The 19,159-nt window shown below is 40.0% G+C and overlaps 1 protein-coding gene across 3 annotated transcripts in view; it reads left to right on the top strand.

Moving 5' to 3' along the window:
* The window catches only part of nej (nejire), a 465,387-nt gene extending 451,593 nt beyond the window's left edge, over positions 1–13,794 (top strand). For all 3 annotated transcript variants that reach the window (XM_070086767.1, XM_070086766.1, XM_070086768.1), the window contains one exon: positions 11,209–13,794. In XM_070086767.1, the coding sequence (XP_069942868.1) occupies positions 11,209–12,598 (1,390 nt within the window). In that variant the 3' untranslated portion in view covers positions 12,599–13,794. The remainder of the gene's footprint in view (positions 1–11,208) is intronic.
* The last annotated feature ends 5,365 nt before the right edge of the window (positions 13,795–19,159 follow it).

The raw sequence follows: 19,159 nt of genomic DNA, 5'->3' as shown, positions 1-19,159 counted from the left end.
TTCCTTGATTGCCTTTTTCTTCGCCAAGATAGTAGCGATGGTTGTATGGGGTTTGGTATACAACCTGGCCAGCTCGGAGACACGCACTTCACTTTCGTATTTTGCAATGATCTCTTTCTTGAATTCAATAGTATTTCTCACCCTCTTTACCACAGGGCTGGCACTAGAAGCTTTCTTTGGGCCCATAGTGGCTTATTTAGCAGTTACAAGCCCAAAAAAGAATGTAATGATACAAAATGTATCACATGTATCTGTGGAATCATCCTCACTGGCTTTTAAACAATGGCACACTGGCTGTACATGGAGTGGCCGGGCTGCTCAGGCCGTGCGGACCCATTTGGGAAGAATGACTTTAACCGAGTTCTTTGTCATTAACCTGTAAACGGTCCAAACGTATATATACGTTCTCTCCTGTAGTGCCCCAAATTTTTTGAGAAAAAAAAATCTTTGCTTTTAATAGGAAAAAAGAGCATATGGTACCCAGGCATCTCCAATTATTTTAATATGGCGCACAGTGAGTGCGCACACCCATTCTCTCATGTCTAGGCGGCTCAGGCTTATCATGCCGATATTCAGGAGTAAACAAACGACCCCACACGTCTAATACACGCCAGCTGGTGGGTCTAATATGCATTCACAAATATGGTGATGATATTTATACAATTATTACAGTATTGCATAACAGTAAATCTTCTATTTTTTGGTGTGAATAAAAATTCATTATGTGAGCAAAAAATAAAAATGGAATTTATTTGTAAAACCTCAAAACGTAACTAATGAACAGAGGAAATGTTAGTTTAGTTCCAGGAATACCTACATTGTTTATTCTGGACCCTATTTTGAAATTGGAATATTTTGAACTTTGTGTTAAATTGGCCAAATTAACAATTTCCGATCACTTTAATTTGTAGTTGAAACAGTTGACTTGGCGATTTCTTGTGCTCAATCGATAGAATAGAAGTAATACTAGTGAAATAGCTAAGAATTTGGTTGACTGGAATAATGTAATTGGCCTAAAATGGGAGTCAAAGTCGGCAAAATTGCCGATTCGTAAATATCGCTGACACATCAAAATTCGCGAGAGCATAGTTTCGTCAATTTTCCATCAAATTTCGTACTTTTTGTTTTATTACCTTCACAAAAAGATTCTCTACCATTTCATAAGAAAAAATAACAAATTTTTTTTTTTTGAAAATTCTTGGACACTGGGGCACCACTTCAGATTTGGGCCTTGGACCCTGAAGGGGTTAAGTTCAATACTATAGAATAATTACAATAACAATAAAATAATTGACACTTACCTTTAATGAAGATCTGGTGATGATTTATGGGATGGAAGGAGGGGAGAGGTGTTAGTGTTTAGAAGGGGAATCCCCTTCCATTAGGACTTGAGGTAGCAAGTCCTTTTCCAGGGTTACTTCCCTTCTTCTTTTAACGCCACTAGGACCAGCTTGAGAGTCACTGGACCTCTGTCGCACAACAAATCTGTCCATAGAGCTCTGTACCTCCCGTTCCTTTACGATTTGTCTAAAATGGGCCACAACATTGGCATTGTAATAGCTGTGTTATGGTGATTTTCATCCATAAAGGTTTGCACTTCAACCCACTGTGCACACATTGCCTTAATTTTTGAAGTAGGCACATTGTATTCCACAACTGGTATAGGCTTCTCAGGGTTAGCCCCAAACCCTTCAAAATCTTTCTTAATTTCCATACTAATTCTCACCCTTTTTACCACAGGGTTGGCACTAGAAGCTTTCTTGGGGCCCATGGTGACTTATTTTGCAGAAACAAGCACCAAACACAGTGATAATATGGAATGTACCGAATGTATCCTTAGATGCGCACGCACTGGCTGGCTTGTAAACACTGGCACACAAGGGGCAGTTCAGGCCACATGTGGACAGGTCTCGTAAGAATCGTATCGAATACCGGGTTTTCAATCGAATACCGAGGAAAATTTTTTGATATAATGCATCGAATACCGGATTTATCGAATACCGATGCCATCGAGTACCGGGGGTCCACTGTATTATTAATATTGTTTATTATGTCATATTAGATGAATTGTGATAGATAAATAAGCTGTAGGGGATGATATTAGCGTCATATTGAAGCATAATAAACTCGTCTCCCTCATCCCTCCTACTTGTCTTCCATACTCCAATAAGAATCAGTAAAGGTAAGTGTGATGTTAAATGTTCATTTATCCATTTTATTAGTTCTTTATATTTATTTGTCATTGTTTTCTGTATGTATATCTATATTTAATCTTTCAAAAAAATATTTTTTGTTAATATTTTGGGCTATCTGAAACGGATTAATTGAATTTCCATTATTTCATACGGGGGAAATTAATTCGGCTAAAGGCAAAACCGGTTGAAGGCAAGCTCTCTGGAATAGATTAATGCCTTTACCCGAGGGTCCACTGTATAAAAATTCAGTACCCCTTGGCCATGGTCGTAACACAGTTACTGTTTCATCCTCCACATCAGATGTAATTAAAACACTTGCCACATCTTCATTCTTTTACCAAAATATGAATGGTGCCTCAATAGAAGACAAAAATTATAGTTATCAACAAAATCTTCAAAAGCAAAAATAAAAATAGCTATCATACACATTGTTTCTCTTCCACTTTTACATTGCTTTGTCTGGGTCAGTGGTCATTCTGGTGTTTGCCACACACCTCTCCTAGGAAATATGTCTTACAAGAATCTACTACCTTTTCAAACAGTTTTTCCAGTTTTATTTTAGATCATTTGGAATTGATGGTAGCATCATTGAAAATGAAAATGCTTATTGTGTTGCAAAGCTTACAATGTGTGGTTTGCATATTATAAAATATTAATTACAAGGAAGACTTCTAGCATGCCTAGGTATTTCAGGCAGAATAATCCTAATTCTTACTCTAAATTGACACATGTTTTGGAGCAGTACGTTTTAATACAGTAGGGCCCCACTTATACTGCAGGCTACCGCCGTAAAGTGGAACGCCCTTTTTTTCCTCTTATAAATGCATACAAATACCAGATAACAAGTTTACACTAACACTAACATAAAGTACAATACACACATAGTGCACTCATTACTTACCTTAAAATATTTATAGTCTTAATCTAGGGTGAGACAAGTAGGATTTATTGTAAGAAATCAAGTGTGGTATGTATGGTAGTCAGCCGGGCTACCATAACAGGCCACCCCACCTACACATAATATTCTATTACATTTAAGCATCCCAGAGAGATAAAATGCATATTCAGTTTACTCATTACTTACCTTAAAATATTTGTAGTCTTAATCTAGGGTGAAATGAGTAGTATTTATTGTAAGAAATCAAGTGTGGTGTGTATGGTAGTCATCCGGGCTACCAAACCAGGCCATTCCACCCACACATACTATTCTATGATATTTAACCCTTTGACTGTTTTCGACGTATAAATACGTCTTACGAGCCAATGTTTCTGACGTATATATACTCAATAATTCTAGCGGCTTCAAATCAAGCGGGAGAAAGCTGGTAGGCCCACATGTGAGAGAATGGGTCTGTGTGGTCAGTGTGCACCACATAAAAAAAATCCTGCAGCACACATTGCGTAATGAGAAAAAAAAACTCTGATCGTTTTTTTTGGAATAAAACGCCGACTTTGAGGTGTATTTTCGTATAGTACTTATCGTTGTATTCGCGTTTTCATGGTCTTAGGTGATAAAATGGAAAACATATTACAGAAATAGAGATGATTTTCATTACTTTGACGATGAAAACGACCTTGAAACTGAGCTCAAAGTAGCGGAAATGTTCGATTTTTACCAATGTTCAGGAGTAAATAAATCACACCACACGTCCAATACACGTCAACTGGGGAGTCTAATATTCTTTCACTAGTGCACTGATATTATTTATACCATTTTTACAATAATGCAGTAGTCTGCATAACAGTAAATTTTGTATTTTTTTGTATGAATAAAAAATCAAAATAGAAAACAATAATAATATAAGAGGGGCCTAGAGATGCGACTAATGAACAGAGCATGTTATTTTAGTGCCACGAATGTCTACCTTGTTTATTCTGGACCCTATTTTGAAAATGGCATCTTTTTTAGTTTGCGTGAAATTGTCCAAATTGCCAATTTCTGACCACCATATTGGGTAGTCCAAATTAGTAAATGGGAGTTTTCTTGTACTCAGCTGATAGATAAAATGGAGTTCTAAAGAAATAGCTATGAGTTTGGTCAACTGGAACAATGGAATTGGCTGAAAATAGGGCTCAAAGTCAGCAAAATCGCCGATACGCATATGTCGCCGAGACCACTAACTTCGCGGGAGCATAATTCCATGAGTTTTCGACCAAATTTCGAACTTTTGGTGTCATTACCATCGGGAAAAGATTCTCTATCATTTCATAAGATTTTTTTTTTTTTTTTTTTTTTTTTTTTTTTTTTTTTTTTTTTTTTTTTTTTTTTTTTTTTCAAAAATTGAGCGACATAGAATGGCAGTTTCAGAAAGGGGCCTGAAACAGTCAAAGGGTTAAGCATCCCAGAGTGATAAAATGCATTTACAGTTCAATCATTACTTACCTTAAAATATTTGTAGTCTTAACCCTTTCAGGGTCCAAGGCCCAAATCTGGAGTCACGCACCAGTGTCCAAGAATTTTCAAAAAAAAAATTTGTTATTTTTTCTTATGAAATCGTAGAGAATCTTTTTGTGAAGGTAATAAAACAAAAAGTACGAAATTTGGTGGAAAATTGACGAAATTATGCTCTCGCGAATTTTGATGTGTCAGCGATATTTACGAATCGGCGATTTTGCCGACTTTGACTCCCATTTTAGGCCAATTACATTATTCCAATCAACCAAATTCTTAGCTATTTCACTAGTATTACTTCTATTCTATCGATTGAGCACAAGAAATCGCCAAGTCAACTGTTTCAACTACAAAATAAAGTGATCGGAAATTGTTAATTTGGCCAATTTAACACAAAGTTCAAAATATTCCAATTTCAAAATAGGGTCCAGAATGAACAATGTAGGCATTCCTGGCACTAAACTAACATTTCCTCTGTTCATTAGTTATGTTTTGAGGCTTTACAAATAAATTCCATTTTGATTTTTTATTCACATAATGAATTTTTATTCACACCAAAAAATAGAAGATTTACTGTTATGCAATACTGTAATAATTGTATAAATATCATCACCATATTTGTGAATGTATATTAGACCCACCAGCTGACGTGTATTAGACGTGTGAGGTCGTTTGTTTACTCTTGAATATCGGCAAAAATTTAACATTTCTGCTACTTTGAGCTCAGTTTCAAGCCATTTCCAGTGCTAAAACCAATCAAAATCATATCTATTTCTGTAATATGTCTTCCATTCTATCAAATGAGACCAAGAAATCGCAAATACAACTATAAAAAACATACGAAAAAACACTGCAAAGTTGCTGTTTTAATCGAAAAATCATGATTTCATTGTTTTTCTCTCATTATACACAGTGTGCTGCAGGATCTGTTTTATGTGGTGCACACATACCACATAGATGTATTCTCTCATATCTAGGCCCAAATGTACCACTCACAGTTTATCAGAGTGAGCTGAGCTCATGGCGTAGATCTACGGTTTGGACCCTGAACGTAAAGCCGTAGATCTACGGGACGGACCCTGAAAGGGTTAATGTAGGGTCAAGGGTGAGTAAACAGGATAAAACGAATAAATGAGAAAGAGAATGAGTACATGAGAGAGGACAAGCGCAGAATTATATAAACAAACTAGGCGAACGTAAGTTTTGTAAACAAAGTGTATACGTCTGGTTTGTGTACAAGTTACATTGTATACAACTTGTCTCTACATTGATATGGTAGAATAAATAAAGAAGAACACTCCCACTCTCACGTAACACCATTTATAGAAGAAATGATGCTCTGAGTGAAGGCAGTGGAAATAAGTCACTGACTTTTTTGAGTTATCCTAGGGTCTCTACACATATGCTGTTATGTATGATAATCTATGTAACTGTATTTGTGTATACCTGAATAAACTTACATACATACAAAAGGAATAATTTTCTACAGTTACCCCCAGTAACACATTTTCTCTTATGTTAGACTAGAAAATGTTATTCTTGCCGTCACTTGTACAAGTTATCTGGCTACGACATCTCGTATTTGTTTATTTATTCTATTGTGGGGTGTATTTTTCATCATTATATTTTATGTATCGTGTTTATTATATAATTTAAAAAAAAATATCATGGATAGATTAATAAAAATGTGTATATTAACGTAATATACGACATTTAATGAGACTTGGTGATTATTATTATTATTATTATTTCTAATATGGCGTCATTAGTGCAAGTCGTCTGGCTACCACATCTCATATTTATGTTTATTTATTCTACTGTGGGGTGTATTTATCATCTTCGTATGTTATGCATCCTGTTTATTATATAATTTTGAAAAAATATCATAGATGGATTAATGAAAATGTGTATATTAACGTAATATACGACATTTAAATGAGACTCGGCGATTATTATTATCATTACTAATATGACGTCTCAAGATATAAGACACACTGATTTTAACCCGTAAACGGTCCAAGCAGATCTACGTTCACGTGTAGTGCTCATTGTTATGCGAAATTATCATTATGCGAATGAATTTTCCCCATAAGAAATAATGGAAATCAAATTAATCCGTGCAAGACACCCAAAAGTATGAAAAAAAAAATTTTACCACATGAAATATACATTTTCCTACACACAAAGAGAAGGATACATGCACAATAGTAGAGTAGTACTACATGCACAATATATATTGTGCATGTACTACTCTACTTAATGAAGAATAAATGACACTTACCTTTATTGAAGATGCAGCAATGACTTATGAGACACTGTGTCCTGGGAGTCCCTTTTCCTCCTGAGTACTGTAGGTCCTGTTTGGCATTTTCTTCCAGAACAGGCCTTATCACGTTGTGTATGCCACTATGATTCTTAAATCTCTCAAACCAACCTTTGCTGGCTTTAAATTCACCAATATGAGCACTAGTTCCAGGCATTTTTCCCTGTTCACCTGGGTGTTAGTCGACTGGTGTGGGTTGCATCCTGGGAGACAAGATTAAGGACCCCAATGGAAATAAGTTAGTCTTCGATGACACTGACTTTTTTGGGTTATCCTGGGTGGCTAACCCTCTGGGGTTAATTGTTTCTTGGTATTCTGAATAAGCCACACCAACAACGGTGCTACAGCAGCAGCAGCAGCAGCTGACAGTGCTACAGCAGCAGCAGCAGCAGCTGACAGTGCTACAGCAGCAGCAGATGGTGCTACAGCAGCAGCAGACGGTGCTACAGCAGCAGCAGACGGTACTACAGCAGCAGCAGCAGCTGACGGTGGTACAGCAGCAGCAGCAGCTGATGGTGCTACAGCAGCAGCAGCAGCTGACAGTGCTACAGCAGCAGCAGATGGTGCTACAGCAGCAGCAGACGGTACTACAGCAGCAGCAGCAGCTGACGGTGGTACAGCAGCAGCAGCTGACAGTGCAGCAGCAGCTGACAGTGCTACAGCAGCAGCTGACAGTGCTACAGCAGCAGCTGACAGTGCTACAGCAGCAGCAGACGGTGCTACAGCAGCAGCAGACGGTACTACTGCAGCAGCAGCAGCAGTTGACGGTGGTACAGCAGCAGCAGCTGATGGTGCTACAGCAGCTGACGGTGCTACAGCAGCAGCAGCAGCTGATGGTGCTACAGCAGCAGCAGCAGCAGCTGACAGTGCTACAGCAGCAGCAGTTGACCATGGTACCACAGTATTTCGATAATATTTCTCACCCTTTTTACCACAGGGTTGGCACTAGAAGCTTTCTTGGGGCCCATGGTCACTTATTTTGCAGATAAAATCACCAAAAACGCTGTAATAATACAAAATGTTCCGATTGTATGCTTGGATGTTACCGCGGAGGCTGGCTTGTAAACAATGCCACCGGCGGAACATGTGAGGCTGGCTCAGGCCGCACATTAGACGCGTCTCGGAGGAATAGCGCTGAGCGGGTATTTTAGCGGTATGCAAGGCAAAATCTTAGCGATAAAATGTATCGGTATGCGGATTTAACGTTATGTGATGCCAACGGTATGCGGGGGTCCACTGTATAACAAAAAAAAAAAAAGGTAGATCAAAGTTTTTTACACATTTTCAAATGTAAAAAAAACAAAAAGAAGATCTACTTTTTTTACATACTTTCAAATGTTGAAAAAACGTATACATACGTTTGCACCGTTTACGGGTTAATGTGTACCTGCACGCCAGCACAGTATGTAAGTTTATTTAGGTAGAGGTATACCTAAGTATAATTATCAGAGTATGTATAAAATATGAAATAACATTTAAAAACACTTGAAATTCTGGAATTTCCAGACATAATGGAGAGACTTAGTGCTTAACCCTTTCAGGGCCCAAGGCCAGAATCTGAAGTGGTGCCCCAGTGTCCAAGAATTTAAAAAAAAAAAATTTTTATTTTTTCTTATGAAATGGTAGATAATCTTTTTGTGAAGGTAATAAAACAAAAAGTACGAAATTTGATGGAAAATTGACGAAATTATGCTCCCGAATTTTGATGTGTCAGTGATATTTACGAATCGGCGATTTTGCCGACTTTGACTCCATTTTATGCCAGTTACATTATTCCAGTCAACCAAATTCTTAGCTATTTCACTAGTATTACTTCTATTCTATCGATTGACCACAAGAAATCGCCAAGTCAAGTGTTTCAACTACAAAATAAAGTTATCGGAAATTGTTAATTTGGCCAATTTAACACAAAGTTCAAAATATTCCAATTTCAAAATAGGGTCGAGAATAAACAATGTAGGTATTCCTGGCACTAAACTAACATTTCCTCTGTTCATTAGTTACATTTTGAGGCTTTACAAATAAATTCCATTTTGATTTTTTATTCACATAATGAATTCTTATTCACACCAAAAAATAGAAGATTTACTGTTATGCAATATTGTATAAATATCATCACCACATTTGTGAATGTATATTAGACCCACCAGCTGGCGTGTATTAGACGTGTCAGGTCATTTGTTTACTCTTGAACATCGGCAAAAATTTAACATTTCTGCTACTTTTAGCTCAGTTTCAAGCCATTTCCAGTGCTAAAACCAATCAAAATCGTCTCTATTTCTGTAATATGTCTTCCATTCTATCAAATGAGACCAAGAAATCGCAAATACGACTATAAAAAACATACGAAAAAACACTGCAGAGTCACTGTTTTAATTGAAAATCACTTTCTCAGTCTTTTTCTCTCATACACAATGTGCTGCAGGATTTGTTTTATGTGGTGGACACATATCACATAGATGTATTCTCTCATATCTAGGCCCAAATTTACAGCTTACAGCTTATCAGAGTGAGCTGAGCTCATGGCGTAGATCTATGGTTTGGACCCTCAGCGTAAAGCCGTAGATCTTCAGCACTGACCCTGAAAGGGTTAAACCAAAAATAAGGCCAGAGGTTTGCCTTTCCCATCATACTGCATGGGGCAGGATTTTTTTAATACTGTGCACTCACTGCAGACTGATTCTCTAATGTCCAAATTTAAATTTATCACTCGCAGCATATTTTAGGGCGACAGTGAAAGGTTACATTTCAGGGGTCATGACAGTGAAAGGCTGAATTGACTTTCCAAGCAAAGCTTATCAGTCACACTTATCTTCAGCATTCTGTTCACCTTAAATTTTTCCCTAGTCAGTATTTTGCAAATACCCATGTGGGTTCATTTAATCTCCAAATACACATTAGATGACTTTCTTTTCTTTTCATTGAAAGAAAAGTTTCTATTCTTATACAGTAGTTCCCCCATATCTGCAGGGGATGCATTCCAAGACCTACCGTGGATAGTAGTGAACCCTATATATAAGTCATTTTTCGTTTGCTTACATACCTATGATAGTTTAATTGATAAATTAAGCAAAATAAGTCTAGAATTTGCACTTTTTCACAGCTTCTCTTAGACTTTGAAAAACTGGCAGCATCACTATTGTGCTTTTGGGCCATTATTAAGCAAAATTAAGAGTTATTTTTGGGCCACAGTAAACCATGTATAACTGAAACTGCGGGTGCCTAATCCACGGAAACGGGGGTCCTACTGTACTACTCTCACATTGGGTGCATCACAGTTACTCATATCCCTTTTCAGTAAAATTAAATTTAATTAAATGTGCTTATTTTTTCTTTTGCTAAATTTTTGTATTACTATAATGTGCTCTTTTTCTTGAATTTTACACTCAGTGTTTAGATGAAAGTCAAAGCAGCTTTCCAAGCATGCTTCAGTCTAGATGCTACCCTTTCTTATACAGTTCTAGTGTCCTACATATTATTCAATTTAAGTCTACCAATCCCTCCAATATTTGCCATCACAGAGACACTTGCGACTTGGTTGATATACAATAAACAGTTTCATAGCACTGTAATGCTGTCATGCCTATATGTATAACTTTAACCATCAACTCTTCAGTTTATAAGGTTGAATGGAAACTATGTATGAGTAAGTCACAATGAATACTTAGTTACCAAAAAAGAAGTACCATGGGTGAGGATAGAACCCGCGATTAGAGTGTCATAAAACTCCAGACCAACGCATTAGCCAGCTGGCCCAGTGGCTAGCACATCGGTCTGGAGTTTTATGACTCTGATAGCAGTTTCTATCCCCCCCTGTGATATGGGTTGTTTGCAATTGTGTCATTACGATTTCGTTGGTTACTTAGTTACCACTTGGTGTCATGTATGCCACTTACCGTTTGCAGATAAAAAAAAAAATGTACTAGTTTGTCTTTGCTTCCTTCTTTTATATTTTGGATATTTATCATATTGATAACATTATGTATGCCACAATTATTGCTCCATTCATGTAATATTTATTTAAAATTTGTATACCAGTGTACAGTGTATGGTTAGTATATTTATGTGTTTATTCTTTTAAATGCAGAGGCTTTTAACTTAAATTTTCTTGGCTTTCTTTTTAAGGTTTTAAAAAATCCACATTAGTCTCACCGTGAGACATAAATACTTAATTCAGATGAAGTATACAGGAGTTGTCTGCCGAATAATAGAAAATGAAGATACATTTCTGTTAACAAAGTTATGCTGAATCATTCTAAAAATTTTCCATATATATTAATGGTAATTTTTTTTTTCAGGTACCCGAATCCAGGTCCTGGTGGTATTATTGGGCAGCAACAACAAGGGCAAGGTGGTGGTATCAGACCAGGGATGATGACTCAACCCAACCCTATGGGCCAGCAAGGAGGACCTCCAGGCCCAGCTGTGATGGGCCCTCCTGGACAACCTGGGCAGCCTGGTCAGCCAGTTCAGCCAGGTGGACAGCCACAGCGAAATGCAACACAAGCCTTACAGCAGCTTTTACAAACACTGAAGAATCCCTCAGGACCACATCAACAGTCTGAGGTTCTGCAGATACTCAAAACTCATCCTCAGTTAATGGCAGCTTTCATCAGACATCGCCAATTACAGCAACAAAGTCAACAGCAACAGCAGCAGCAACAACAGCAACAGCAGCAACAGCAGCAGCAGCAACAACAGCAACAACAAAACCCACAGGGAGCAGGTCAACCAGGCTTGATACCCCAAGGTGCAAGTGGAATGCAGGGATCTGTACAGGGGTCTATGCAGCCCAGCATGCAGCCAGGTGGAATGCAACCCAACATTCAACCAGGAGGTATGCAGACAACTATGCAGGGTGGTATAGTGACCCAAATGCCCACAAACCAACCCATGCAGGGCCAGCCACAGACAATGGGAGTTGCACCAACTCAAGCCAATATGACACATCAGCAGCAATGGTACCAGCAGCAAAAGCTTATGCAGTTAAGGCAGCAACAGCAGCAGCAGCAACAACAGCAGCAGCAGCAACAGCAGCAGCAGTCTCAACCAGGGGGCTTCCAGCAACCTCAAGCACCAATGTATACACAAAGACGGCAGTTGAGCTTTTCACAGCAGCATAATTTCCAGGGTGGGGATGGTCAGTTTGGGCAAGGTTTTCCCCAGCAGCAACAACAACAACAAATGCTGATGCAACAACAACAAATGAAGCCAGTGCCACCTTCTATGTCACCTCAGTCTGTTGCCCCAGGTATGATGCCTCCTGGGTCAGCCATGACAAACCCGTCCCCACAGCAACTGATGCAAACTGTTACATCACCCCCACCAAGTAATTTGCCACAGACAGTGCGGTCACCTCAACCTAATCCTTCACCCAGAAACCATGGTCCCATCCCGTCTCCCCGTATCCCATCCCCGCGGGCGGGACCTGTTCCCTCTCCACATCACCCAGCTCCAGTACATTCTCCACATCCTGGAAGTCAACAAGGCCCACCCATGGGTGGGAGTGGTGCCCCTGGAGATTCCATGATGCTCTCCCAGCTTGGGCCAGGAAGTGGGCATCAGACTCACCAAGGGTTACCTCCTTTACCACCTGCCAATAACCAGCAGATGGGTGTCATGGTTGCCACCTCTGAGGCAGATGTTACCCCACAAGACAAACTCTCTAAGTTCGTGGAGACATTATAGTACCAGTGTGCTACTTAGCCCTTGTAAATAATCCCTTGTAAATATTTTGTAAGTAAGTCATGGATTCTCATAAAGACTACAAATTGTGATTGTTATTTTTGCAGTGCTTTCTATCTGCAAAACAGGAAAGATATTATGCTTCCTTGAAGCAAACCCAGAGGAATATACTGCAGATCCTGAGCTATAAACTCATGCCATTTCCTTAAAAGACACTTCACTTACCCTTCAGGGTTTTTTCTAAGCTTATGAAAGACTAAAAATAAACTCAGTGGTTACATTTAAAAAATTGAAATGGAAAATTTTATTACAGTAACTTTGTACAATTTTGCATTAGTCATTAATTTTGGGCAGTTGCTGTCATGTTTATAATTTGAAGAGTGCAAATAGGTCTTTTTGCCAAGGTATTAGCTAGACACGTTTGGTGCATTCTAGCTTGCTGAACTACTAGAGCAGGATGTACTATGGGATTGAGTCTGTACATTTCTGCACAAGTGATAAAAGGATGTAAATGTAAAAAGTTTTGTTAATACCCTGTGCCCATGAAACTCCCAAAACTACAGACTGCGGTGCAGGCACAACCTCAACAGTGACCTCCCTGTATCTTTGACATTCCCTGTAGGTAACACACTTGCCGTGGGGAGGTTTGCTGTCTGCTAGTGCTGTCAGTTTGACTGAACAGGGGGGGGGAGGGTAAAAAGGGAACGTGTTCACATACCGCGGACTCGAGGTATAGCTGCTGCTGCTGCCACCATCATCCCTAACAAACTAGTACAGTGTCCACTGCTGGTCCATTTCATGCCCATCAACCTCTCAAAGGAAGGATATTGAAATGGGTAGCAAAGTGAGATGGAAGGTGTGTGGGTGGGGGAAGTTGCAGCCAGTTTTCCTCCCGTCACAACGCCTCACCCACCTGTCCTCTATACAATTCTTTAATTTATTTCTCTTTAAAGATTTGGTAAGTTTGTTTTCACATTTTCCAACGCTCAACGTGATGTATGTATGTAAATTGTTGATTGTATTGTCTAACAACACCTGCTCATTGGAAGTCCCCGTTCTTGTCCTGTATAATTGTATTTTAATGGGCATAAGAAATTTTTTAATTGTCTGGTCCCCCACTTTGTTATGTTTAATGTTGACCAATGAGGAAGTGTTGAACAGAGGATTTGATTATTTTATAATAAATATATGACAAATGAGATGATTTTTTATTACCTCGAGGATTTGCTTTTCACGATCATTGTATATAACCTTTACTCTTCTGTATTATTATTGTTATAATCAAAAAGAAGTGCTAAGCCACAATGGCTATACAGCGCTGCAGGGTAGGGAAGGAAGCGAGGGTATCGGGTGGCAGAAGGTGGGAGGGATGATTAGTAGGTTACAGAAAACAGCGGAGCAGAGGGTAGCAAGAGATTGAGGTAGAATGGGCTGAAGGTATCATCAGAGTTTGTGGAGTAAGTCAGTTGTTGTCAAAAAGTCAGTGAGAGAGTCTGGATGAAAGGTGGGTCCATCAGCGAGAAGGGAAGGTAAAGAGAGAGCAGCGGAGCGAAGACGACGTTGGAGGTAAACTCTGCGTGCTCGTTGATAAAGTGGGCAGTCTAACAGAATGTGGCTGATCGATAATGGAACCTGACAATTCTCACAGAGAGGAGCAGGGCACCTCTCCATGAGATATCCATGAGCAAGACTAGTATGGCCAATGCGAAGGCGGGAGAGAGTAGTCTCCCAAACTCGACACTGGTGTCAAGAAGACGGCCAGTAACCTATACTCGGTTTAATAGAACAAAGTCTGTTGTTGAGCAGAGCAGACCAACGTTGTTGCCAATGGGTGTGAAGGTGGGTAGCTATACAGCAAAATAGTCCGGAAATGGAACACCTCTATATGAAATTGGTAGGTCATGAACTGCTGACCGCGCAGCAGTGTCTGCCTGTTCATTGCCCTGTACGTCAACATGACCAGGGACCCAACAAAAAACAATATCTTTATGCTTGGTAGAGATACGGCGTAGCCAAAGTTGGATACGGAGAACTAGAGGGTGAGGTGTATCAAATTTCCGTATAGCCTGTAGAGCACTAAGGGAGTCTGAGACAACCACAAATGATGACACAGGCATAGATGCGATACGAATAAGTACTGCAAGAATGACATATAATTCAGCAGTAAAAATGCTAGCCAAATATAGTAAATGCCCTCGCATGACGCTGTCCGGAAACACTGCTGCGAATCTGACGCAGTCGGAAGATTTAGAGCCATCTGTGTACACGGCAATGGCATGAGAATGAGAGTGGAAGTGGCCAAGAAAAAGAGAGCGGGAAGCCACCATAGGCAGTTGGGCTTTCGAGCTGGGAGTGAGAACGAACAGCTGGAACTTCCCAGGGGGGTAGGGGAAAGTGAGATGCTACATGAACATATAAAGGCAGTAACTGAGGGAAGACGAGCGAATGTAGGCGAAGAGAGAGGGGACGGAGCAAACAGGAGTGGCGAACAAATTAAGAATGTCTAATATCAGTGACCATTCTATAAATGGAAGGATTGCGGAGATCGTGAGAGCGCACATAGTAGTGAAGGCAGTGGGCGTCACGGCGATCAGACAAGGATGGAACATTCGCTTCTGCATAGAGGCTCTCAACAGGGGAAGAGCGAAAAGCACCAAGGCATAAACGTAATCCTTGGTGATGGATGAGGTTAAGGCTAGAGAGTAGCAGGAGAGGCTGCTGAATAGATCTGGTCACCATAATCGAGTTTTGATAAAATAAGGGCTGAATGTAGGCGAAGGAGAGTTCGACGATCAGCTCCCCATGAAAGATGAGCAAGGGTTTTAAGAAGGTTCAGCCGGTGATGTGGGGTTTCTAGGATAACCTACGGTCAAAGTACTCTTCTGTAAAGAAAGCCAACCCAGATAACTTTATTTCATTCATGCAAGTATATTTCTTATATTCATTTGTTTTGTGCAGCATATGTTCAGTTTTGTGGTTATACCATTTGATAATCAGTACAAATAAAACATTAACAAATTTATATTACTAATAAGTCATTATTAAGCTGGTAAAAGTGTTTTCCTATGCTTTTGCAATAACACTTCAATATTTATTGCACTTGACATTTAATTGTTCTGGAATAAATTACAATACCATGGCTGAAGCCCGTTATAAAACCCATAAATTGAAATAAGGACAAACAGGATGTGTTAGTGAAGATGTATTGAAAGCAGGTAAGGATTATATCAGATGTTTACTGTACTCTTATGGAAAGATTAAGGAAATAGTCAGGAATGGAGTATAAAAAATTTACTCCATCTCACTAACGTGGGAGACCTTAGATGGATCTTGTCAGAGGATCTTGCCTTCGTGAACCACAACAGTTTCAGTATCACAACTGCAAGGAAAATGATAGGCTAGATAGCTAGAATCTTCAAAACAAGGGGCGTTAAGCCAATGATGATACTCGTAAGTCACTGTTCTCAGTTCAAGGAGAAGCAAAATTGCAGACCTGGAGTGTGCAGAGAGCCTTCACTGCCTGCATAGATTCAGCCAAGGACCTAAATTACTGGGAATGTCTGAAATCCCTCGATCTATGCTCCTTGGAGCTGTATAGTCCTTGTGGCTTAGCGCTTCTTTTTTGATTATAATAATAATAATAATAATATGCTCCTTGGAAAGTAAGCAAGAGAGAGAGAGAGATTGTAATCTACACCTGAAAAGTTGTACAAGGATTGGTCCCAAATCTGTACACACAAATCATTTCCCATGAAAGCTGTATAGTCCTTGTGGCTTAGCGCTTCTTTTTGATTATAATAATAATAATTTCCCATGAAAGTTGGCAGAGGGTGCATAATACCCCCACTGAAAACCAGTGTGCAATGAGTACACTAAGGGACTGAGACTTACCCATATCTTCCCTTCATAAATAAGGGGGAGTACAAACAGACCCCTAGCTGTCTTCGAGCAACTAGACAAGTTTCTAAAGTTGATATCTGATCAGTCAGGCTGTGGTGCTTATGCTAAACTTTGTGCTGCTAGCACCAGCAGCCTGGTTGATCAGGTCATCCACCAAGAGGCCAGGTCTGAGACTGGGCTGCAGGGGTAGTGACCTCCAGAAGTATAGTGACTACATAAGGGCATTGACCCTCAGAACACCAGGTAAGCTTGGAGTCAGTTTCCAGGAAACATCAGGACTGCCTGCCAAGCTGAGGGTGATTGTGGTTCAGGGTAGGTATGTGGTGTCATTTTGTTTCTCCAAAGAGTCATCTCTCCTACACTTTTAAGCAAAAAAGAAAATAACGCAGCATGAATAATAATAGTCTTCTCAGTCTCCTGGAACCCAATAAATGTTGCATCCTTCTCAAGCTCTGGCACATCCACATGTCTAAGAACCTGGCATTGCTTTCAGGCAACCCCTTATTGCCTAACCCTAACCCCTTCAATACCTCCAACTTTTTCTTTACTATATTTTGACCATGATTTTCGTTTGTAAATCGCAGAGCAGATTGCCTCTTGATCCAAGGAATTGGACCCCTCTCCTTCCTTGGATCAAATCTAAATACCCCCTTCCCCTCCCCTCCTTTCTGAGCTTCAGCTCTTGGACATGGGAAAGGGGATCATTCACTCTATTCCATTGGAGACCTCAGCAGTGGCGCTGTTTGCCACAGGAATTGGATTATCTAGGGATGTGCAGGGCACGAGGCCAGCCTCTTCTGCCTTTGGGTATCAGAAGCATTCCTGGAGGCTGCTCGTCAGTTCTGGGAGATGGCATTCAAGGAAGAATGACTCGGCAATTCCAACTGCTGGCTGAGCTGGACTCGGCTGATTCAAGAGATGCCATCTGCTCTAGGTGGTGGTTTCCATGTTGCATCAGCATTACTGGGTGCATCGAAGGTACTTGGATGTGGAGGGGATATACTGTTTCATTTTTGTTTCTCGGAACTGCCTCTATCCCCTTCTTTATTTTACGTGCATTATGTTTTTAGAAAGAGGACAGATAAACAGTCCTGGATAATCACATTCATGCTTCACTTCTCAGGCCCCTTGTTGCAGTTCAGTTGCTTTACCCCAACACGTCCATGGACCTTCCTTCCACCCTGGTATTGCTTTCGGGTGGTGCCTCATTGACTCGTGTATCGGCATTCAACGCTGACCTTTTTGATTCCTCTAACCACTTTGCTTTAACCATGCTCCTGGCTTCTACTACAGTGCATCAGTTTTCAGATAGTTCACACATCACAGGACAGTGGCTCTAAACCATCATCAAAACGACTTTGACTCATACTTGACTATCCTGACACTGATATTCCTAATTCCTATCCTAAAAAAAACACTGCCTATATTCCAAGGATAATCTTGGACAAAATTCTTTTCAACTGATGACTCCTTTTGATTACCTTACTTATCACAGCATTAGCAAAGCCCTCATGAGGCATGTTGCCCAAAATGTGTCCTCTTATGCTCTCAAGAGTGGGATGAGTATTGTCACTGTACAGGAAGTTGAGTAAGCTGACACTTCCCCATATCAGCTGTGTCAACAACACCCATCATAATATTCAAACATTCATTCCTGAATTCTGGCTGAGGCGCTGTCATCATCCCACACACTATAGTTCAACTAAGAATTTATGCAATGTGGCCCAGACAGTCATGAACAACTTCAGCTACAGAATCTCCCGATTATCGAAGTGGACACTCATGTTCACTCTGCCCTACTGCCGAGAACTCCCAGCCTTGGTTTATATAGCAGACTAGTGCTTCTTACATCTCAACATTACTGATATTTTGGCCACCTTGCCAAATATTGTAGATCACCGGCAGAATGCACGGTCTGTGGTGCTGCTGATCATAATGCATCCTACAACCAACCCCCACTTACCCTAACTAGAGAAGCTCACCTTACATATTCTTGCCATTTCCGTTTTCTCAGGAGAGAACGAAATCTGTTATCACAAGGGAAAGGAGGACCTATCATACACTATGACAGTAACTGAACTCCGTCTCCAAGGAAGACTTTCACGACTCAACTACTGAACTGCTCAACACCACTCGGGGTCCTGTTGTACCTTTACAGTCGCCTGTGTCCACCCTTCTGAAATTCTTACCTCTGACATACCTACCTATTCCATCCTTTTTCATTTCCCATGTCGATTCTAATCTTATCTAAACTCGACCACAGTGACCAAATATATTCTTCAGCCTTCCTCGCTACTCCTAAATTTGATCCCATTTATCATCGAAGTTACGATACCGTGGGACTTCGATCTTTCTCAGTCGAGACCCTATATGCAGAAGTGAACATCCAGTCTTTACAAGATTGATGTGATGCCCATTATCTCGATATTTTGTTTGCTTCCATGACCTGAACAACCATTCCACTGATAGAATGGTAACTGATATAAGACTAATTTGTTTAATCATCCTCCTATTACTCGCCTTCTCTCTTTACATTCTCTCTCGTGGCTTCCCTTAGTTTACCTCCCCTTTTACGTTTACCCTACATCTTACTTTTCCTCCTTCCTTGGAAGTTCCTACAATTCATGTTTGTTCCTCCCCAATTTAATGTGCAAAAGTGCACTT

This window comes from Cherax quadricarinatus, chromosome 19 (assembly GCF_038502225.1).
Source record: "Cherax quadricarinatus isolate ZL_2023a chromosome 19, ASM3850222v1, whole genome shotgun sequence".
Taxonomy (NCBI): domain Eukaryota; kingdom Metazoa; phylum Arthropoda; class Malacostraca; order Decapoda; family Parastacidae; genus Cherax; species Cherax quadricarinatus.
Note: the sequence above shows the minus strand (reverse complement) of the source record. Positions and strands in the feature narration are given on the sequence as shown.